This window comes from Panulirus ornatus, chromosome 47 (genome assembly GCF_036320965.1).
Source record: "Panulirus ornatus isolate Po-2019 chromosome 47, ASM3632096v1, whole genome shotgun sequence".
In the NCBI taxonomy this organism is placed as follows: domain Eukaryota; kingdom Metazoa; phylum Arthropoda; class Malacostraca; order Decapoda; family Palinuridae; genus Panulirus; species Panulirus ornatus.
Window position 1 is genome coordinate 18,275,940 of NC_092270.1, and position 21,058 is coordinate 18,296,997.

Consider the following 21,058-nt stretch of genomic DNA (forward strand, 5'->3'; position numbering starts at 1 on the left):
GGCATGGATGTGGGTGGATAGGGAGCTTTGGTTTTGATGCATTACACATGACAGATAGACACTGAGTGTGAAAGAATGTGGCCTTTTTTGGTCTGTTTTCCTGGTGTTACCTTGCTGAAACAGGGGGTAGCAATGCTGTTTCCTGAGGGGTGGGGTAGTGCCAGGAATGGATGAAGGCAACACGTATGAATGCGTACATGTGAAAATATGTATATGTCTGGGCATGTGTAGTATATGTATTTATACGTGCATATGTTGATATGTATATGTATATGTGCATGTATGGGCATTTATGTATAGATTTGAGAATATGAATGGATGGGCCAATCTTTGACTGCTTCCTGGTGCTATCTAACTGATGCAGGAAACGGCGATCAAGTATAATATCATTTGTCTGATTATTTTGGGGTTATTTACATAACTGTCACCTTCTGTTGAATGTCCATATTTTAGTTTTCTCTTTTGTGTTCATGCACACAATCTATTCTTCTTGAATTCACATTCATGCTTTTGAATTGCTTTCTCTTCAATCATAATTTGTACTCTTCTATATGGCAACATAATTCTGCATCACCTATTCTCATTTTAATTTGTACTCTTCTATATGGCAACATAATTCTGCATCACCTATTCTCATTTCTTTTCTTGTCTTTAATTCTTCTTTTGTACTATTCTCTTCTTCTCGTTCACTGCATTCCATCACAGCGTCTTTATATCAATAAATTTCCTTGTATGCAGATAAGCTGGCAGGGAGGGAGGGTGAGAGGAAGGGAGTGACACTGGGAGGAAGGGAAGGTATATACCAGATGCCATACACAACACAGGGCTGGGCTGGTGTGGAGGGAGGGATGGAGTGTGGGAGTATACCACACAGGGCTGGGCAGGTGTGGAGGGAGGGATGGAGTGTGGCAGTATACCACCAGGAGTATAACGTCTGGAACACTGTCTCCCGCTATACCACAATACACAAAGCATAAACATCCACCTCAGTCTTACTCTTCCACCTCAGTCTTACACATCCACTCCAGTCTCACTCATCCACCCCAATCTGACTCATCCACCTCAGTCTTACACATCCATCCCAGTCTTACTCATCCAAATCAGTCTTATTCATCCACCTCAGTATTAGACATCCACCCCAGTCTTACTAATCCACCTGTCTTACTCATTCGTCCCTGTCTTACTCATCCACCTCAGTCTAACATCCATCCCAGTCTTACTCATCCACATCAGTCTAACACATCCATCCCAGTCTTACTCATCCACCCCAGTCTTACTCATCTACCCCAGTCATACTTATCCACTTCAGTCTTACTCATCCAACCCAGCCCTAAGCACATAGTGTTCTTTACCATTTGGATGGCGGGCTGGAGGAGGTTATTGGCTGTCTGGGATCTGGCTTCAGGGGATGACAAGACATAATCAATGGCATCAAGGCCAGGCTGGAGGCTGCTCCTGACATTTGGGGAAAGCCAAGCATCGCCAACCACTTCTGTGATCTATCTCCTCACAAATCACTTTATGCACACTCTATCTCCCCCCTTGCACTAAGAACCCATTTGGTTAGTAGTAGTAGTAGTAGTAGTAATAATAATAATAATAATAATAATAATAATAATAATAATAATAATAATAATAATTCCCTGCGTGTAATAGAAGGCGACTAAAAGGGGAGGGAGCAGGGGGCTGGAAATCCTCCCCCTCATTATTTTTTTTTTTAATTTTCCAAAAGAAGGAACAGAGAAGGGGGCCAGGTGAGAATATTCCCTCAAAGGCCCAGTTCTCTGTTCTAAACGCTACCTCGCTAATGCAGGAAATGGCGAATGGTTTGAAAGAAAAAGAAAATAATAATAAAAATGAAAAAATAATAATAACATTTCCTTGGTGTGGAAGACACAGTCTGCCAACCAAATCCATAGATGTGTGGCACAGTGGTCCATAGTCCTGACATCACTGCCCTCAGTGTCCCTCTGCCTTCACCAGTGCCATGATGTCATGACTTCACTGTGCCTTATCTACACCACTACAATGATGTCACCACTTCATGACTGCAGCCCTCCCCCCCCCCCAACTCAACCATGATGTCGCCAAACCTCTCAACATCCTATATACCTGATGTACACACCTGACTTTTCATGTCATTCCTCCTCTGGAGTGCCTACAGCGGCGCTCAGAAAGTCATCCACATCCACTGAACTTGACAACAGGTTGTAAAGTGTGTTGGTGTCCAGTGTTGGGATGATGGTTGGTGTCCAGTGTTGGGATATATATATATCTTTCCACCTCCAATTTGGTCTCCCTCTTCTCCTTGCTCCCTCCACCTCCGACACATATATGGAAAGATGGAGTGAAAAAGATTTTGTGTGATCGGGGCCTGAACATGCAGGAGGGTGAAAGGAGGGCAAGGAATAGAGTGAATTGGAGCGATGTGGTATATCGGGGTTGACGTGCTGTCAGTGGATTGAATCAGGGCATGTGAAGCGTCTGGGGTAAACCATGGAAAGCTGTGTAGGTATGTATATTTGCGTGTGTGGACGTATGTATATACATGTGTATGGGGGGGGTTGGGCCATTTCTTTCGTCTGTTTCCTTGCGCTACCTCGCAAACGTGGGAGACAGCGACAAAGTATAAAAAAAAATATATATATATATATATATATATATATATATATATATATATATATATATATATATATATATATATACTTAACATGGTAGTTGAGTAAGCGGGTGTGCGAATATTAGAATGGAGCAGTGTATTCTCCTAACCTGACCCAACTCCACATTTAGGTCAACCACTGCTGATATCTTGACCCCGTCACCTCCCCATCACCACCCTGGTGAGGGGGAGGGAAGGGTGGAGGTCACCAGGCAACGCTACAGTACGCGGCAGGGCGAGTGTTCTCCCCTTCCCTGGTTATATAAATGGGGTTATTTCTCTCTCTCCACCTTCACCGTTGTGTTTACCTCCTGGTGTGTGTGAGGCCAGGGACACTGGCGGCCAGCCAGGTGGGGGAGGAGGTATGACACGTACACCCACCGAACCACGGGGTCACCATGAGGTCACCACAGACCACAGGTTCACCACAGACCACAGGGTCTCCATAAACCACAGGGTCACCACAAACCACACGTCGCCACAGACCACAGGGTCACCAAAGACCACACGGTCACCTCATACCACACGTCACCACGGCGGACCGCAGGGTCACCAGACACCACAGGGTCACCAGAGACCACAGGGTCACCAGAGGTAGTGGTGCAGCTGTGGAACTGGTAACGTGACCCAGCAGGTGTTGAAGGCCAGATGACCATCCCAACCTGACATCACAGTACACATTACTACACTGTGCTTATTACCTCACAAACGTTCGCCACTGTACTGATGAACCACAAACGTTTGTCACTATACTGATTAGTCACAAACGTCTGTCACTGTACTGATGAACCACAAACGTTTGTCACTATACCGATGAGCCACAAACGTCTGTCACTATACTGATGAGCCACAAACGTTTGTCCCTATACCGATGAGCCACAAACGTGTCACTATACCGATGAGCCACAAACGTTTGTCACTATATTGACAGCCAAAAACGACTGTCACTATACCGATGAGCCACAAACGTCTATCACTATACCGATGAGCCACAAACGTTTGTCAATACACTGAAAGCCACAAACGACTGTCACTATACCGATGAGCCACAAACGTTTGTCACTATACCGATGAGCCACAAACGTTTGTCACTATACTGATGAGCCACAAACGTATGTCACTAAACCGATGAACCACAACGTTTGTCACTATACTGATGAGCCACAAACGTATGTCACTAAACCGATGAGCCACAAACGTTTGTCACTAAACCGATGAGCAACAAACGTTTGACACTACCGATGAGCCACAAACGTCTGTCACTATACTGATGAGCCACAAACGTTTGTCACTATACTGATGAGCCACAAACGTTTGTCACTATAATGATGAGCCCCAAACGTTTGTCACTATACCGGTGAGCCACAAACGTTTGTCACTATACCGATGAGCCACAAATGTTTGTCACTATACCGATGAGCCACAAACGTTTGTCACTATACTGATGAGCCACAAACGTCTGTCACTATACTGATGAGCCACAAACGTTTGTCCCTATACCGATGAGCCACAAACGTCTGTCACTATACTGATGAGCCACAAACGTTTGTCACTACACTGACAGCCACAAACGACTGTCACTATACCGATGAGCCACAAACGTTTGTCACTAAACCGATGAGCCACAAACGTTTGCCACTATACTGATGAGCCACAAACGTATGTCACTAAACCGATGAGCCACAAACGTTTGTCACTAAACCGATGAGCCACAAACGTTTGTCACTACCGATGAGCCACAAACGTCTGTCACTATACTGATGAGCCACAAACGTTTGTCACTATACCTGTGAGCCACATACGTTTGTCACTATACTGATGAGCCACAAACGTTTGTCACTATACCGGTGAGCCACAAACGTTCCGCAGTTTTAGTTTTGTTAGTCTTCTTCACATATTCATGGTCTCGATACAGAGAACCAAACATTACAGTGAGAGTCTGGGTGATGAAGACACATGTAAGGGGGTCAGTACAGTGGGTACAGCGGGTACAGTAACTTGACATATCAGGGTCCGATAACTGGGCCCAAGTGGGGCCCAGGAACACAAAGGGTTCCCCCCCCGCCCCATCAGAGGGGGGTGGGAGGTCGAGGATACATCAGGTACATGATACATAATTACAGGATACATCAGATACATGATTACAGGATACATCAGATACATGATACATAATTACAGGATACATCAGATACATGATACATAATTACAGGATACATCAGATACATCAGATACATAATTACAGGATACATCAGATACATAATTACAGGATACATCAGATACATGATACATAATTACAGGATACATCAGATACATAATTACAGGATACATCAGATACATAATTACAGGATACATCAGATACATGATACATAATTACAGGATACATCAGATACATAATTACAGGATACATCAGATACATAATTACAGGATACATCAGATACATGATACATAATTACAGGATACATCAGATACATGATACATAATTACAGGATACATCAGATACATGATACATAATTACAGGATACATCAGATACATGATTACAGGATACATCAGATACATAATTACAGGATACATCAGATACATGATTACAGGATACATCAGATACATGATACATAATTACAGGATACATCAGATACATGATTACAGGATACATCAGATACATGATACATAATTACAGGATACATCAGATACATGATACATAATTACAGGATACATCAGATACATAATTACAGGATACATCAGATACATAATTACAGGATACATCAGATACATGATACATAATTACAGGATACATCAGATACATGATACATAATTACAGGATACATCAGATACATGATACATAATTACAGGATACATCAGATACATGATTACAGGATACATCAGATACATGATACATAATTACAGGATACATCAGATACATGATACATAATTACAGGATACATCAGATACATCAGATACATAATTACAGGATACATCAGATACATAATTACAGGATACATCAGATACATGATACATAATTACAGGATACATCAGATACATGATACATAATTACAGGATACATCAGATACATGATACATAATTACAGGATACATCAGATACATGATACATAAATACAGAAGAGTACATTACGTAGACAACAACATTGGAAACAACATTTATGTAATACACAAGTTTGGTGTAAGTCTACATAACACTGTACTGATGGCTCTCCCCCACACACCATAACTCTCTCCCCACCATCACCACACACCACTACACGCCACCATAACCTCCCCACACACCATAACTCTCTCCCCACCATCACCACACACCCCTACATGCCACCATAACCTCCCCACACACCATAACTCTCTCCCCACCATCACCACACACCCCTACATGCCACCATAACCTCCCCACACACCATAACTCTCTCCCCACCATCACCACACACCACTACACGCCACCATAACCTCCCCACACACCATAACTCTCTCCTCACCATCACCACACACCCCTACACGCCACCATAACCTCCCCACACACCATAACTCTCTCCCCACCATCACCACACACCCCTACACGCCACCATAACCTCCCCACACACCATAACTCTCTCCCCACCATCACCACACACCCCTACACGCCACCATAACCTCCCCACACACCATAACTCTCTCCCCACCATCACCACACACACCCCTACACGCCACCATAACCTCCCCACACACCATAACTCTCTCCCCACCATCACCACACACCCCTACACGCCACCATAACCTCCCCACACACCATAACTCTCTCCCCACCATCACCACACACCCCTACACGCCACCATAACCTCCCCACACACCATAACTCTCTCCCCACCATCACCACACACACCCTCTACACGCCACCATAACCTCCCCACACACCATAACTCTCTCCTCACCATCACCACACACCCCTACACGCCACCATAATCTCCCCACACACCATAACTCTCTCCCCACCATCACCACACACACCCATACACGCTACCATAACCTCCCCACACACCATAACTCTCTCCCCACCATCACCACACACCCCTACACGCCACCATAACCTCCCCACACACCATAACTCTCTCCCCACCATCACCACACACACCCTCTACACGCCACCATAACCTCCCCACACACCATAACTCTCTCCCCACCATCACCACACACACCCATACACGCCACCATAACCTCCCCACACACCATAACTCTCTCCCCACCATCACCACACACCCCTACACGCCACCATAACCTCCCCACACACCATAACAACCACCATACAGGTTTCACACCAAGGTTTCACCACCCCAGATATAATGGTATGAAGTTAATGAAGAAATTATGGAAGGAAAACGGGAAGATAAGTTTTTCGGTATTGATAAAAGGACCCCGGAATAATCTACTTTATAACGGAACCCCGAATTAATCTACTTTACAACGGAACCCCGGAATAATCTACTTTACAACGGAACCCCGGAATAATCTCCTTTACAACGGAACCCCGGAATAATCTACTTTACTGTTAACAGAACCCCGGAATAATCTACTTTATAACGGAACCCCGGAATAATCTACTTTATAACGGAACCCCGGAATAATCTACTTCACAACAGAACCCCGGAATAATCTACTTCACAACAGAACCCGGAATAATCTACTTCACAACAGAACCCCGGAATAATCTACTTTATAACGGAACCCCGGAATAATCTACTTTATAACGGAACCCCGGAATAATCTACTTTACAACGGAACCCCGGAATAATCTCCTTTACAACGGAACCCCGGAATAATCTACTTTACTGTTAACAGAACCCCGGAATAATCTACTTTACTGTTAACAGAACCCCGGAATAATCTACTTTATAACGGAACCCCGGAATAATCTACTTTATAACGGAACCCCGGAATAATCTACTTCACAACAGAACCCCGGAATAATCTACTTCACAACAGAGCCCCGGAATAATCTACCATTCCCGGGCAGTTCGAGAGCCGCTACTTGAGAATCATTTGTCTCAGATTTCGGCACAAACACGGTCGATGTAGTCGACTTGTTTACAATATGTAGCCGACTTGTTTACAATATGTAGTCGACTTGTTTATATGTAGTCGACTTGTTTACAATATGTAGCCGACTTGTGTACAATATGTAGTCGACTTGTTTATAATATGTAGTCGACTTGTTTACAATATGTAGCCGACTTGTTTACAATATGTAGTCGACTTGTTTATAATATGTAGTCGACTTGTTTACAATATGTAGCCGACTTGTTTACAATATGTAGTCGACTTGTTTATAATATGTAGTCGACTTGTTTACAATATGTAGCCGACTTGTTTACAATATGTAGCCGACTTGTTTACAATATGTAGTCGACTTGTTTATAATATGTAGTCGACTTGTTTACAATATGTAGCCGACTTGTTTACAATATGTAGTCGACTTGTTTATATGTAGTCGACTTGTTTACAATATGTAGCCGACTTGTGTACAATATGTAGTCGACTTGTTTATAATATGTAGTCGACTTGTTTACAATATGTAGCCGACTTGTTTACAATATGTAGCCGACTTGTTTACAATATGTAGTCGACTTGTTTATAATATGTAGTCGACTTGTTTACAATATGTAGCCGACTTGTTTACAATATGTAGTCGACTTGTTTATAATATGTAGTCGACTTGTTTACAATATGTAGCCGACTTGTTTACAATATGTAGTCGACTTGTTTACAATATGTAGCCGGCTTGTTTACAATATGTAGCCGACTTGTTTACAATATGTAGTCGACTTGTTTACAATATGTAGCTGACTTGTTTACAATATGTAGTCGACTTGTTTACAATATGTAGCCGACTTGTTTACAATATGTAGCCGACTTGTTTACAATATGTAGCCGACTTGTTTACAATATGTAGTCGACTTGTTTACAATATGTAGTCGACTTGTTTATAATATGTAGTCGACTTGTTTACAATATGTAGCCGACTTGTTTACAATATGTAGCCGACTTGTTTACAATATGTAGCCGACTTGTTTACAATATGTAGCCGACTTGTTTACAATATACAGATTTTCTTGCCACACATCAGGCAGAGTCGACCCATCGACCCACATTCCCCATCCACGTCGATCGCGACCGCCGACTCTCGTGTGAACGAGAAATTATGGTTAAAGTTCACATACCAAGCTGCCTGTTCTTCATGTTCTCAGGGAAGTGAGACGTGTGTAATATGTTCTCTTGGTTCTGTTCTTCATGTTCTCAGGGAAGAGAGACGTGTGTAATACGTTCTCTTGCTTCTGTTCTTCAGTTCTCTTCCCAGTTCTTCATGTTCCCAGTTCTCAGGGAAGTGAGACGTGTGTAACACGTTCTCTTGGTTCAGTTCTTCAGTTCTCTCCTCAGTTCTTCATGTTCCCAGTTCTCAGTAGACGTGTGCAGTATGTTCTCTTGGTTCTGTTCTTCATTTCGCTTCCCAGTTCTTCATGTTCCCAGTTCTCAGTAGACGTGTGCAGTATGTTCTCTTGGTTCTGTTCTTCATTTCTCTTCCCAGTACGAGGTACTTACTGTGTTCTTCCTAGCACCAGCCAGACTCCAACACCAAATGTTACTTTGTCTTTGCATCATTAACACTGAGTCACATTGTAGTACGTAACCCATGTGTAGAGTCACATTGTAGTATGTAACCCATGTATACAGTCACATTGTAGTATGTAACCCATGTGTAGAGTCACATTGTAGTATGTAACCCATATGTAGAGTCACATTGTAGTATGTAACCCATGTGTAGAGTCACATTGTAGTATGTAACCCATTTGTAGAGTCACATTGTAGTATGTAACCCATGTGTAGAGTCACATTGTAGTATGTAACCCATGTATAGTCACATTGTAGTATGTAACCCATGTGTAGAGTCACATTGTAGTATGTAACCCATGTGTAGAGTCACATTGTAGTATGTAACCCATGTGTAGAGTCACATTGTAGTATGTAACCCATGTATACAGTCACATTGTAGTATGTAACCCATGTGTAGAGTCACATTGTAGTATGTAACCCAATGTAGAGTCACATTGTAGTATGTAACCCATGTGCAGAGTCACATTGTAGTATGTAACCCATGTGTAGAGTCACACTGTAGTATGTAACCCATGTGTAGAGTCACATTGTAGTATGTAACCCATGTGTAGAGTCACATTGTAGTATGTAACCCATGTGTAGAGTCACATTGTAGTATGTAACCCATGTGTAGAGTCACATTGTAGTATGTAACCCATGTGTAGAGTCACAGTGTAGTATGCAACCCATGTGTAGAGTCACATTGTAGTATGTAACCCATACGTAGTCACATTGTAGTATGTAACCCATGTGTAGAGTCACATTGTAGTATGTAACCCATGTGTAGTCACATTGTAGTATGTAACCCATGTGTAGAGTCAAATTGTAGTATGTAACCCATGTGCAGAGTCACATTGTAGTATGTAACCCGTGTGGAGTCACATTGTGGTATGTAACCCATGTGTAGAGTCACATTGTCGTATGTAACCCATGTGTAGAGTCACATTGTAGTATGTAACCCATGTGTAGAGTCACATTGTTGTATGTAACCCATGTGTAGAGTCACATTGTAGTATGTAACCCATGTGTAGAGTCACATTGTAGTATGTAACCCATGTGTAGAGTCACATCGTATTATGTAGCCCATGTGTAGAGCCACATTGTAGTATGTAATCCACGTGTAGTCACATTATAGTATGCAACCCATGTGTAGTCACATTGTAGTATGTAACCCATGTGTAGAGTCACATCGTAGTATGTAACCCATGTGTAGAGCCACACTGTAGTATGTAATCCATGTGTAGTCACATTATAGTATGTAACCCATGTGTAGAGTCACATTGTAGTATGTAACCCATGTGTAGTCACATTGTAGTATGTAACCCATGTGTAGTCACATTGTAGTATGTAACCCATGTGTAGAGTCACATTGTAGTATGTAACCCATGGCTAGAGTCACATTGTAGTATGCAACCCATGTGTAGAGTCACATTAAAGTATGTAACCCATGTGTAGAGCCACATTGTATGTAACCCATGTGTAGAGTCACACTGTAGTATGTAACCCATGTGTAGAGTCACATTGTAGTATGTAACCCATGTGTAGAGTCACATTGTAGTATGTAACCCATGTGTTGAGTTACATCGTAGTATGTAACCCATGTGTAGAGTCACATTGTAGTATGTAACCCATGTGTAGTCACATTGCAGTATGTAACCCATGTGTAGAGTCACATTAAATTATGTAACCCATGTGTAGAGCAACATTGTAGTATGTAACCCAAGTGTAGAGTCACATTGTAGTACGTAACCCATGTGTAGAGTTACATCGTAGTATGTAACCCATGTGTACAGTCACATTGTAGTATGTAACCCATGTGTAGAGTCACATCGTAGTATGTAACTCATGTGTAGAGTCTCATCGTAGTATGTAACCCATGTGTAGAGTCACATTGTAGTATGTAACCCATGTGTAGTCACATTGTAGTATGTAACCCATGTGTAGAGTCACAATGGAGTATGTAACCCATGTGTAGTCACATCGTAGTATGTAACCCATGTGTAGAGTCACATTGTAGTATGTAACCCATGTGTAGAGTCACATCGTAGTATGTAACCCATGAGTAGAGTCACATTGTAGTGTGTAACCCATGTGTAGAGTCACATCGTAGTATGTAGCCCATGTGTAGAGCCACATTGTAGTATGTAATCCACGTGTAGTCACATTATAGTATGCAACCCATGTGTAGTCACATTGTAGTATGTAACCCATGTGTAGTCACATCGTAGTATGTAACCCATGTGTAGAGCCACACTGTAGTATGTAATCCATGTGTAGTCACATTATAGTGTGTAACCCATGTGTAGAGTCACATTGTAGTATGTAACCCATGTGTAGTCACATTGTAGTATGTAACCCATGTGTAGTCACATTGTAGTATGTAACCCATGTGTAGAGTCACATTGTTGTATGTAACCCATGTGTAGTCACATTGTCGTATGTAACCCATGTGTAGAGTCACATTGTAGTATGTAACCCATGTGTAGAGTCACATTGTTGTATGTAACCCATGTGTAGAGTCACATTGTAGTATGTAACCCATGTGTAGAGTCACATTGTAGTATGTAACCCATGTGTAGAGTCACATCGTATTATGTAGCCCATGTGTAGAGCCACATTGTAGTATGTAATCCACGTGTAGTCACATTATAGTATGCAACCCATGTGTAGTCACATTGTAGTATGTAACCCATGTGTAGAGTCACATCGTAGTATGTAACCCATGTGTAGAGCCACACTGTAGTATGTAATCCATGTGTAGTCACATTATAGTATGTAACCCATGTGTAGAGTCACATTGTAGTATGTAACCCATGTGTAGTCACATTGTAGTATGTAACCCATGTGTAGTCACATTGTAGTATGTAACCCATGTGTAGAGTCACATTGTAGTATGTAACCCATGGCTAGTCACATTGTAGTATGCAACCCATGTGTAGAGTCACATTAAAGTATGTAACCCATGTGTAGAGCCACATTGTATGTAACCCATGTGTAGAGTCACACTGTAGTATGTAACTCATGTGTAGAGTCACATTGTAGTATGTAACCCATGTGTAGAGTCACATTGTAGTATGTAACCCATGTGTTGAGTTACATCGTAGTATGTAACCCATGTGTAGAGTCACATTGTAGTATGTAACCCATGTGTAGTCACATTGCAGTATGTAACCCATGTGTAGAGTCACATTAAATTATGTAACCCATGTGTAGAGCAACATTGTAGTATGTAACCCAAGTGCAGAGTCACATTGTAGTACGTAACCCATGTGTAGAGTTCCATCGTAGTATGTAACCCATGTGTACAGTCACATTGTAGTATGTAACCCATGTGTAGAGTCACATCGTAGTATGTAACTCATGTGTAGAGTCTCATCGTAGTATGTAACCCATGTGTAGAGTCACATTGTAGTATGTAACCCATGTGTAGTCACATTGTAGTATGTAACCCATGTGTAGAGTCACATTGGAGTATGTAACCCATGTGTAGTCACATCGTAGTATGTAACCCATGTGTAGAGTCACATTGTAGTATGTAACCCATGTGTAGAGTCACATCGTAGTATGTAACCCATGTGTAGAGTCACATTGTAGTGTGTAACCCATGTGTAGAGTCACATCGTAGTATGTAACCCATGTGTAGAGTCACATTGTAGTATGTAACCCATGTGTAGAGTCACATTGTAGTATGTAACCCATGTGTAGAGTCACATTGTAGTATGTAACCCATGTGTAGAGTCACATTGTAGTATGTAACCCATGTTCCATTACATACTGGCACATTCTACATACGAACATCATAATTGCAGCGTCATTACACTATGTTTAACAAGACCAGAATGAACATAATCACTACACACTACGTAAGTCAACGTAAGATATCCAGATACACTATATACCTGGGACAACAACCTGGTCATCACAATCAGGTCATCTATCACGTGACCTGACCGGGTCTTGACCCCCCCCCCCCCAACCCTTTACTGGAAACATTTCCGAACGAAACACTCTGGGAAAGTACGATACACAGAGGAAAACTGCTGATGTTAGTGTGTGTATACCCCTGCCCTGGACGTGACGTCACCAGCGACCTGGTGACCCCCCAGGTCAGGGGCAGAGGAAGGGACCACCAAGGGAGGATGAATGACCCGGGAGGATGAATGACCCGGGAAAATGAATGACCTGGGAGGATGAATGACCTGGGAGGATGAATGACCTGGGAGGATGAATGACCCTGGAGGATGAATGGGCCAGGAGGCTGAATGGGCCGAGAAGGTGAATGGCATGGGAGAATGAATAACCAGGGAGGGTGAATGGCCAGGGAGGATGAATGACCCGGGAGGATGAATGACCTGGGAGGATGAATGACCTGGGAGGATGAATGACCCTGGAGGATGAATGGGCCAGGAGGCTGAATGGGCCGAGAAGGTGAATGGCATGGGAGAATGAATAACCAGGGAGGGTGAATGGCCAGGGAGGATGAATGACCCGGGAGGATGAATGACCCTGGAGGATGAATGGGCCAGGAGGCTGAATGGGCCGAGAAGGTGAATGGCATGGGAGAATGAATAACCAGGGAGGGTGAATGGCCAGGGAGGATGAATGACCCGGGAGGATGAATGACCCGGGAGGATGAATGGCCTGGGAGAATGAATGACCCGAGAGGGTGAATGGCCTGGGAGAATGAATGACCCGAGAGGGTGAATGGCCTGGGAGAATGAATATCCAGGGAGGATGAATGGCCTGGGAGAATGAATGACCCGAGAGGGTGAATGGCCTGGGAGAATGAATGACCCGAGAGGGTGAATGGCCTGGGAGAATGAATGACCCGAGAGGGTGAATGGCCTGGGAGAATGAATGACCCGAGAGGGTGAATGGCCTGGGAGAATGAATGACCCGAGAGGGTGAATGGCCAGGGAGGATGAATGACCCGGGAGGATGAATGACCAGGGAGGATGAATGACCCGGGAGGATGAATGGCCTGGGAGAATGAATGACCCGAGAGGGTGAATGGCCTGGGAGAATGAATGACCCGAGAGGGTGAATGGCCTGGGAGAATGAATATCCAGGGAGGTTGAATGGCCTGGGAGAATGAATGACCCGGGAGGGTGAATGGCCTGGGAGAATGAATGACCCGCGAGGGTGAATGGCCTGGGAGAATGAATGACCCGGGAGGGTGAATGGCCTGGGAGAATGAATGACCCGCGAGGGTGAATGGCCTGGGAGAATGAATGACCCGGGAGGGTGAATGGCCTGGGAGAATGAATGACCCGCGAGGGTGAATGGCCTGGGAGAATGAATGGCCTGGGAGAATGAATGGCCCGGGAGGGGGAATGACTCCGGCGGGTGAACACAATGCAACTGTGTTACCATGACACTACCAGTGGGGCTACATGGTACCATGACACCACCAGTGGGGCTACATGGTAATGACACCCCCAGTGGGGCTACATGGTAGTATGACACCACCAGTGGGGCTACATGGTAATATGACACTACCAGTGGGGCTACATGGTAGTATGACACCACCAGTGGGGCTACATGGTAGTATGACACCTCCAGTGGGGCTACATGGTAGTATGACACCACCAGTGGGGCTACATGGTAATGACACCCCCAGTGGGGCTACATGGTAGTATGACACCACCAGTGGGGCTACATGGTAATGACACCCCAGTGGGGCTACATGGTAGTATGACACCACCAGTGGGGCTACATGGTAATGACACCCCCAGTGGGGCTACATGGTAGTATGACACCACCAGTGGGGCTACATGGTAATATGACACCACCAGTGGGACTCCATGGTAATATGACACCACCAGTGGGGCTACATGGTAATATGAACACCACCAGTGGGGCTACATGGTAATATGACACCACCAGTGGGGCTACATGGTAATATGACACCACCAGTGGGGCTACATGGTAATATGACACCTCCAGTGGGGCTACATGGCACTATTACATCTCCAGTGGGGCTACATGGTAATATGACACTACCAGTGGGGCTACATGGTAGTATGACACCACCAATGGGGCTACATGGTATGACACCTCCAGTGGGGCTACATGGTAATATGACACCACCAGTGGGGCTACATGGTAATATGACACCTCCAGTGGGGCTACATGGTAATATGACACCTCCAGTGGGGCTACATGGTAATATGACACCTCCAGTGGGGCTACATATTACTATGACACCTCCAGTGGGGCTACATGGCAATATGACACCTCCAGTGGGGCTACATATTACTATGACACCTCCAGTGGGGCTACATGGCAATATGACACCTCCAGTGGGGCTACATATTACTATGACACCTCCAGTGGGGCTACATGGTAGTATGACACCTCCAGTGAGGCTACATGGTAGTATGACACCTCCAGTGGGGCTACATGGTAGTATGACACCTCCAGTGGGGCTACATGATAGAATGACACCACCAGTGGGCTACATGGTAATATGACACCACCAGTGGGGTTACATGGTAGTATGACACCTCCAGTGGGGCTACATGGTAATATGACACCACCAGTGGGGCTACATGGTAATATGACACCTCCAGTGGGGCTACATGGCAATATGACACCAGTGGGGCTACATATTACTATGACACCTCCAGTGGGGCTACATGGCAATATGACACCTCCAGTGGGGCTACATATTACTATGACACCTCCAGTGGGGCTACATGGTAATATGACACCTCCAGTGGGGCTACATGGCAATATGACACCACCAGTGGGGCTACATGGTAATATGACACCACCAGTAGGGTTACATGGTAATATGACACCACCAGTGGGGCTACATGGCAATATGACACAACCAGTGGGGCTACATGGAAATATGACACCACCAGTGGGGCTACATGGCAATATGACACCAACAGTGGGGTTACATGGCACCATCACACCAGTGGGGCCACATGGCACCACCAAACCTCCAGGGGGCTACATGGTACCATTACACCTCCAGTGGGGCTACATGGTACCATTACACCACCAGTGGGGCTACACGGTACCATTATACCTCCAGTGGGGTTACATGGTACCATCACACCACCAGTGGGGCTACATGGTACCAGATACGAGCAGTGGGGCTACAAAGCACCATCACACCACCAGTGGGGCTACATGGTACCGTTACACCTCCAGTGGGGCTACATGACACCATCACAATACCAGTGGGACTACATGGTACCAGATACGACCAGTACTGCTTCATGGTATCATCGCACCGCCAATGGGTTACATGGTACCAGGTACGACCAGTGGGGCTACATGGCACCATCACACCACCAATGGGGCTACATGGTACCAGGTACGACCAGTGGGGCTACACAGTACCATCACACCACCAATGGGGCTACATGGTACCACGTACGACCAGTGGGGCTACATGATACTACACAACAATGGGGATGTATGGTGTTCGACCGACCACTGTACAGTGTACATAATAATGGTGCTAATTACTTTTTGCAAAGACCACAAGTGGGGCTACATGGTACCACACACCATCAGTGGGGTTACATGGTACCACACACCATCAGTGGGGCTACATGGTACCACACACCATCAGTGGGGTTACATGGTACCACACACCAGTGGGGCTACATGGTGCCACACACCATCAGTGGGGCTACATGGTACCACACACCATCAGTGGGGTTACATGGTACCATCACACCACCAATGGGGCTACATGGTACCAGGTACGACCAGTGGGGCTACATGGTACCATCACACCACCAATGGGGCTACATGGTACCAGGTACGACCAGTGGGGCTACATGGTACCAGGTACGACCAGTGGGGCTACATGGTAACATCACACCACCAATGGGACTACATGGTACCAGGTACGACCAGTGGGGCTACATGGTACCATCACACCACCAATGGGGATACAAGGTACCAGGTAGGACCAGTGAGGCTACATGGTACCATAACACCACCAATGGGGCTACATGGTACCAGGTACGACCAGTGGGGCTACATGGTACCATCACACCACCAATGGGGCTACATGGTACCAGGTACGACCAGTGGGGCTACATGGTACCATCACACCACCAATGGGGCTACATGGTACCATCACACCACCAATGGGGCTACATGGTACCATCACACCACCAATGGGGCTACATGGTCCAGGTACGACCAGTGGGGCTACATGGTACCATCACACCACCAATGGGGCTACATGGTACCATCACACCACCAATGGGGCTACATGGTACCAGGTACGACCAGTGGGGCTACATGGTAGCACGCACCATCAGTGGGGTTAGATGGTGCCACACATCAGTGGGGCTACATGGTACCACACACTATCAGTGGGGCTACATGGTACCACACACCATCAATGGGGCTACATGGTCACATAAAACCAGTGGGGTTACATGGTACCACACACCACCACATGGGGCTACATGGTACCATCACACCACCATCAGTGGGGCTACATGGTACCACACACTATCAGTGGGGCTACATGGTACCACACACTATCAGTGGGGATACATGGTACCAACACATCAGTGGGGCTACATGGCACCACACACCATCAGTGGGGATACATGGTACCACACACCAGTGGGGATACACGGTACCACACACCTTCAGTGGGTATACATGGTACCACACACCTTCAGTGGGGATACATGGTACCACACACCATCAGTGGGGCTACATGGTACCACACACCAGTGGGGATACATGGTACCACACACCAGTGGGGATACATGGCACCACACACCATCAGTGGGGATACATGGTACCACACACCATCAGTGGGGATACATGGCACCACACACCATCAGTGGGGTTACATGGTACCACACACCATCAGTGGGGATACATGGCACCACACACCATCAGTGGGGATACATGGTACCTCACACCAGTGGGGATACATGGTACCACACACCTTCAGTGGGGATACATGGTACCTCACACCAGTGGGGATACATGGTACCACACACCATCAGTGGGGTTACATGGTACCACACACCATCAGTGGGGATACATGGTACCACACACCATCAGTGGGGTTACATGGTACCACACACCATCAGTGGGGATACATGGTGCCACACACCATCAGTGGGGATACATGGTACCACACACCTTCAGTGGGGATACATGGTACTACACACCATCAGTGGGGATACATGGTACCACACACCAGTGGGGATACATGGTACCACACACCATCAGTGGGGATACATGGTACCACACACCAGTGGGGATACATGGTACTACACACCATCAGAGGGGATACATGGTACCACACACCAGTGGGGATACATGGTACTACACACCATCAGTGGGGATACATGGTACCACACACCATCAGTGGGGATACATGGCACTACACACCATCAGTGGGGCTACATGGTACTACACACCTTCAGTGGGGATACATGGTACCACACACCAGTGGGGATACATGGTACCACACACCTTCAGTGGGGATACATGGTACCACACACCATCAGTGGGGTTACATGGTACCACACACCATCAGTGGGGATACATGGTGCCACACACCATCAGTGGGGATACATGGTACCACACACCTTCAGTGGGGATACATGGTACTACACACCATCAGTGGGGATACATGGTACCACACACCAGTGGGGATACATGGTACTACACACCATCAGTGGGGATACATGGTACCACACACCATCAGTGGGGATACATGGCACCACACACCATCAGTGGGTATACATGGTACCACACACCTTCAGTGGGGATACATGGTACCACACACCAGTGGGGATACATGGTACTACACACCATCAGTGGGGATACATGGTACCACACACCAGTGGGGATACATGGTACTACACACCATCAGTGGGGATACATGGTACCACACACCAGTGGGGATACATGGTACTAGAACACTGTACACCATAATGGTGCTAATTACTTTGTACAAAGACCACAAATCATCTTTCTATTTCCCCTCCCTCCCTCACCGTCCCTCTCTCCCTCCCTCCCTCCCTCCCTCACCGTCCCTCTCTCTCTCTCCCTCCCCCTCTCTCTCTCTCTCCCTCCCTCCCTCCCTCTCCCTCCCCCACACTCCCTCACTCTCCCTCCCTCACTCTCCCTCTCTCCCTCCCCCTCCCTCCCTCACTCTCCCTCCCTCTCCCTCTCCCTCCCTCTCTCTCTCTCTCTCCCTCCCCCCCTCTCTCTCTCTCTCTCTCCCTCCCTCCCTCCCTCCCTCTCTCTCTCTCTCTCTCCCCCTCTCTCTCTCTCCCTCCCTCCCTCTCTCTCTCTCTCCCTCCCTCCCTCTCTCTCTCTCTCTCCCTCTCCCTCCCTCCCTCTCTCTCTCTCTCCCTCCCCCCTCTCTCTCTCTCCCTCCCTCCCTCTCTCTCTCTCTCCCTCCCCCTCTCTCTCTCTCCCTCCCTCACTCTCTCTCTCTCCCTCTTTCTCCACCATTGTTGGGGGAGGGGACGCTGCCGTACCTGTGGCTGTGTTGGCGTTTGTGCGTCCTGACCTCGAGGGGCGTCATCTCCACCATGACGTGGTCCAGGTCATCCATCAGACTGGTCTCGGAGGCCTGCCGCTGCCTGTGGGCGGCGTGGGCGTGGGCGTGGGCGGCCGTGCACCGCTGAGGGTCACAGCCGTTCACGTGCGTCGTCTGGCTGCCGCCCCTCACCACCGCTGGCGCGGCCGACATTTCGCGTATATAATATTTATCGTGTGGTTCCTCTGGCGCCAACGTCAACAGACCACGGCAAAGACCACCCCCACCCGACACACACAGAGACCCCCGGATGACGTAGTTGACGACGCCGCCTGGGTATGTATATATGGCACGTGCACCGACCTACGACTACGTGCACCAATGTACGACGACGACGACGACGTAATAGATCAGGTTGACACACAGAGACCCAACCTCGGCCGAGGGTCACAACGTACTACGGTGACAGTGCGTCGCGCGCTGCTATATATATCCCCAAAGCCTCCCCAAAGTTGCCATTAATCTCCATACTACCCAATTTAAACTCATTATACTGTTCTTGGATGTACACTTTCCTACTTTCTCTTCCTACAGTGACATAATTATAGACATTACTATAATTAGACAATAATGTTTCTCAAAATGTATTTAGTGAGGGAGAAATAATAAATAGATGTGGAGTGAGGCAGCAGTGTTTTGATCGGTACAAAGACGTCAGCTGAGTCCAAATGGTTGGTGGGGGAAAGGTGAACTGACATGTTGTTGTTGGGGAGGGGGTAAGATAACATGCTCTGATGATGAGACAACATACTGTTGTTGGGGAGAAGAGGGGGGGGGGTAAGATGACAAGCTCTGAGGATGGGTGAGGCAACATACTGTTGTTGGGGAGAAGAGGGGGGGGGGGTAAGATGACAAGCTCTGAGGATGGGTGAGGCAACATACTGTTGTTGGGGAGAAGAGGGGGGGGGGGTAAGATGACAAGCTCTGAGGATGTATGAGGCAACATACTGTTGTTGGGGAGAAGAGGGGGGGTAAGATGACAAGCTCTGAGGATGGGTGAGGCAACATACTGTTGTTGGGGAGAGGGTTAGATAACACGGTCTGATGGAGGGTGAGACAACATGTTGTTGTTGGGGGTAAACTAACACGGTCTGATGGAGGGTGAGACAACATATTGTTGTTGGGGGTAAACTAACACGGTCTGATGGAGGGTGAGACAACATACTGTTGTTGGGGGTAAGCTAACACGGTCTGATGGAGGGTGAGACAACATGTTGTTG

The 21,058-nt window shown here is 46.4% G+C and overlaps 1 protein-coding gene across 5 annotated transcripts in view; it reads right to left on the bottom strand.

Moving 5' to 3' along the window:
• Nt5b (5' nucleotidase B) overlaps positions 1-21,058 on the bottom strand; it is a 292,848-nt gene that overhangs the window by 81,509 nt on the left and 190,281 nt on the right. The window contains exon 1 of one of the 5 annotated variants that reach the window (XR_011716199.1): positions 19,777-20,130. The exons of 2 other annotated variants lie outside the window; for them this stretch is intronic. Coding sequence is in view for 2 of the 3 variants with exons in the window: in XM_071689862.1 (XP_071545963.1) it covers positions 19,777-19,991 (215 nt within the window). In the remaining variant the exon portion in view is untranslated. Of the gene's footprint in view, positions 1-2,967; positions 3,197-19,776; positions 20,131-21,058 lie in introns of those variants that run through there. 2 more of the 5 variants (XM_071689862.1, XM_071689865.1) reach the window with 2 other exon arrangements.